The sequence below is a fragment of the Asparagus officinalis genome, chromosome 10 (genome assembly GCF_001876935.1).
Source record: "Asparagus officinalis chromosome 10, Aspof.V1, whole genome shotgun sequence".
NCBI classification, from domain to species: domain Eukaryota; kingdom Viridiplantae; phylum Streptophyta; class Magnoliopsida; order Asparagales; family Asparagaceae; genus Asparagus; species Asparagus officinalis.
In genome coordinates this window covers 52,822,960-52,827,381 of record NC_033803.1, presented here as the reverse complement: position 1 = coordinate 52,827,381, position 4,422 = coordinate 52,822,960, and the positions used below count along the sequence as shown (strand labels likewise).

At 37.7% G+C, this 4,422-nt stretch overlaps 1 protein-coding gene across 1 annotated transcript; it reads left to right on the top strand.

Moving 5' to 3' along the window:
- Positions 668 to 3,708, top strand: LOC109826739. The gene is made up of 3 exons (XM_020393755.1): positions 668 to 933; positions 2,343 to 2,978; positions 3,342 to 3,708. The coding sequence occupies exons 1-3, from the start codon at positions 668 to 670 to the stop codon at positions 3,706 to 3,708; spliced, it is 1,269 nt and encodes a 422-aa protein (XP_020249344.1).

Sequence of the window (4,422 nt, the reverse complement as noted above, 5' to 3'; positions counted from 1 at the left end):
ATATACAGAAATGGAGGTTGAGATAAGTACCATATCACTTAAAATGCATCATCAAATTAAGAAGGAAGGCTTGCATAATACTTTTTGTAATGAATATCCTTATACGTACCTCAAAATGATATACATACCTTAAAAAAGGGGCCTCCTTCATAAATCCTCATTTAGAAACACCATGTTATTAGTCAAAATACCATGACAATGAAAAAGTCAAAGGAAACAAAATAAAAATTAGGAAAAAATGCTTCCAGCCCCCAAAACACAAGAAAACATGTTCCCCCTCCTCCCCCCAAGACTTTTTCAACGGGTGCTTTGCCCCCAAAATCGCTTACGATTTTCTTCCAGCCCCCAAAATAAATCTCCAGGTGTAACTCCGTTTAAACCCCTCTCAAAATGCCCAAAATACCCTGCGCAGCCTATGTTCGTCGCCCTCTCACATCGGAAACATGGCGTTTTGACTGTAGGCATTAAATGGTGATTAGAATGCCTTTTCTTGGGGGGGGAGGGGATTCTCATTTCCCTCTAAAATTATCACCAGATATATTCCCCTTCCAGCCATAATAAAATCGCTGAGTTCCTCCTCATTCTATTACCCCAACTAATTTGTTCCTTCCACTTAATTCTCCTCAATACAAGCCTCTTCGATTCTTCAACTACTCCCTGTAATAAAATGGTGGATGGATCTCTTCTATGCATGGTAATGAAGGCAAAAAGCAACAAAGGTGGTGATGGTGTATTCGTTGTTATCAAAGAGAATACAGAAATAATCAGCTTGAAATATCAAGTGTCGGAAAGGCTTGAAATACCAATGCAATCTCTTTCACTGAAGTTCATATGCGAAAGGGAAAAGAAATTCAGTATTTCAATTGACAATGATGATGACTTAAATTTGATGTTCGAGTATTGTCGGCGTAATGGATTTACAGACGCGAATTTGTATGCTACCTCCGTTGGGGAATCCTCAACTTCGCAAAACACGCAGACTACACCGGAAACTGCATAGGAATTACACTCCAGATTTCCTTTTGAGTTCACTGATAGGTTTTGCCATTAGTTGTTAACCTTATGTATTGGTTGCTTAGGTAATAAGTTGGTTGTCAAGGTTATGTTAAGGACTGGTTGTTAAGGTTATTTGTTCGCTGTTACGTATACTAATTGGTTGCTATGATAAGGTGTTTGATGTTAAGTATATGCGTTTGTTGTTAAGGTCACGAGTCTGTCCTTAAGTATAAGAGTTAGTTGTTAAGGATATGTGTTGGCTGTTACGTTTATGAGTTCGTTGTTAAGGTTATCAGTTCATTGTTGAGACTATGTATTTTTATTACTACTTCAGGACAATTCCGATAGAAAATTCACGATGCGCAGATACCACGTTTACCCAAACCTATAATTATGAGCGTATTCCTAATGATAACCCCACCGGTGACTCGATCATGCTGCTGGAAGATATGCTTAATCACCAAACAAAGATCCTAACTGAGTGGCACACCTCCATACGTGAAGTTGGTCAGAAATTTGATAGTGCTGCTGAAGTTACATTAGCAATTTAATACTATTCAATTGCTAAACAGTTCGAGTATGATTTTTACCATAATGAACAAAGGCGCATATGAGTCTATTGCCGATTCAAGCACACACATGGTTGCCCTTGGATGTTGTTTGCTTCCCCGCTCAGAAATTCGTCTATCATGTCCATAAAGAATTTCGAATCTACCCACACCTGCGGTCAACGTGGAGCAAATGCAAGCTGTTTTAAAGGTTAGGCCAGATCTTCGTGCAGTTAATATCAAGAAAGACATGCTCTCTAATTTTGACATTAAGATTAACTACAGTAAAGCGTGGTGGGGCAAGGAGATAGCTCAACAGGACATGTTCGGTGACGATAATTAGGCTTACGATTCACTGAGATGGTCTTTATCTTTTTTATTCTTCTGAAATCACTCTTACGTTTTGGTTGCTAACTATACGTAGTAGTTGTTAAAGTTGTTGGTTCGACGTTAAGTATACGGGTTGGTTGTGAAGTTTGAAGATCAGTTGTTATGGTTATGAATCCGTTGCTAAATCTACTGCTTACATTTTGGTTGCTAACTTTACGTATTAGTTGTTAAAGTTGTTGGTTCGTCGTTAAGTATACGTGTTGGTTGTGAAGTTTGAAGATCAGTTGTTATGGTTATGAATCCGTTGCTAAATCTACTGTTTACGTTTTGGTTGCTAACTATACATATTAGTTATTAAAATTGTTGGTTCGTCGTTAAGTATATGTGTTGGTCGTGAAGTTTGAAGATCAGTTGTTATGGTTATGTCTCTGTTGCTAAATATACTGCTTTGTTGTTATATTCATGCAGGTATGAATCCATGGTGCATGCAACTAATCCAGAGAGTCGTGTTGTTATTGATGTTGATGGCGAGAGGTTTAGGCGATTGTTCATTAGTTATAATGCCTGTATTGAAGGGTTCATTGCTGGATGTAGGCCTCTATTGTTTTTGGATAGAACATTTATTAAAGATCGTTACAGAGGCATGCTACTTAGTGCCACTGGGTATGACGGTAACCAGGGAATATTTCCCCTTGCTTATTGCGTATGCAACCAAGAAAATGAGGTTAACTGGAAATGGTTCTTACAAAGATTATGGACGTTACTGTATGATAGGAAAAATCCTTACCAACCTCCACATCGACTGGTAATGATTTCCAACACCGACAAGGGTATTAGGACAGCAGTCGAGGAATTCTTTCCAGATGCATTCCATTCAAGGTGTATTCTGCATCTAGTCGAGAATATCAAAAAGAAGATGAAGGATTTTGGGTACAAGGCAAATATCACAACTATGTTGGGCGAGCTATTACAATCTGCGGCTTATAAGTTCACAATATCTGAATGGGATGATGACATGAAAGAATTGGCATGCGATCGATCACAGGGCTTACGTCACTGTAATGGAATACTCCCTGGAGAGATAAGCAAACGCGCATTTTCCTGGTATAAGGTAAGATAGCTTGGTTTTAACATTATTTTGTTACAGCACCTTTATAGTTGTTTAGGTTAGAGTTAGCCTACAGTTTTCTATTAAGGTTAGATTTTTATTGTTATGATTAGAATTATTCTGCTAGGGTTTTGTTGTTAAGTTTAGAATATTTGTTGTTAAGGATAGGCCTTTAATGTTTAGTTTATGGTTTTATTGTTAATGTTAGTGTTTTGTTGTTAAGGTATGGCCATGTTAGGCCTTTAATGTTTAGTTTATGGTTTTATTGTTAATGTTAGTGTTTTGTTGTTAAGGTATGGCCATGTTACTTCAAACGTTGCTTATGGTTTTATTGTTAATGTTAGTGTTTTGTTGTTAAGGTATGGCCATGTTACTTCAAACGTTGTTGATTCCTTCAACAGCTGGATAAGAAAGGCACGATTGTTGCGAATCTTACCTTTGATTGAGACCATACGGAAGCAAATAATAGAGCGCATGCATGAAAGGAAGCTAGTGGGTCAGAAATGGTCTGGATACTTATGCCCGGAAGCGGAGATGGTGCTGTGTGATAATATTCAACATGGTAGCTACTTGGCGATTAAACATTCGACAGAAGATATTGTGGAGGTCGAGTCCAATAAAACTTGCCGTGTAGATTTGAAGAATCGGACTTATTCTTGCAGGTCTTGGGACATCACCCGCATTCCTTACAAACATGCGTGCACTACAATTACATGGATGGGATGAGAAATTTATCAATATTATGATTGGTACATGACTGTTGACACATTCAGAGCAAGTTATGCACCGATCATCTTTCCCATCCCAGATTACGAGAAGTGCTTTGTACCGCCAGAAGAGCGAGTGTTAAAGCCTCCTCTCACCAAAAAAGACGTGGCGAACCATGCACTAGACGAATAAACAACAGGTCACTGAACACCCGTCCTGTTAAGTGCTCTCGATGCAACGTGGAGGGTCATAATCGTGTAACCTGTAACGAGCCTATATAGTTTAGTGTTTTATTGTCATGTATATGGATTTGTTGTCCAGTATTTCGTTACAAGTGATAAGGTCATTGCTTGGCTGTTAAGGTTACTATTTGGTTGTCAAGTTTATGACTTGTTTATTGAAGTTTTGACTTGGTTGATATGTTTATCGATTGAATATTAAGTTTATTGTTATCCACTTGCACTTGATTTTCAGTGTCACCGATTGTTAAAATTGTCAAGTATATCGTTAAAACTGTTAAGTTTTATGGTTTGGTTGTTAAGGTTACTATTTGGTTGTCAAGTTTATGACTTGTTTGTGGAAGTTTTGACTTGGTTGATATGTTTACCGATTGAATGTTAAGTTTACTATTATCCACTTGCACTTGGTTGTCAGTGTCACTGATTGTTAAAATTGTCATGTATATCGTTAAAATTGTTAAGTTTATGGTTTGGTTGTTAAGGTTATTACTTG

Excerpts from the sequence above, each read along its gene's own strand:
- LOC109826739 (XM_020393755.1), top strand. The coding sequence starts at position 668 with ATGGTGGATGGATCTCTTCTATGCATGGTAATGAAGGCAAAAAGCAAC. Across the intron at positions 934-2,342 it reads GGATTTACAGACGCGAATTT|GTATGAATCCATGGTGCATG; the intron begins GTATGCTACCTC and ends ATATTCATGCAG. Across the intron at positions 2,979-3,341 it reads AGCAAACGCGCATTTTCCTG|GTATGGCCATGTTACTTCAA; the intron begins GTATAAGGTAAG and ends TTTGTTGTTAAG.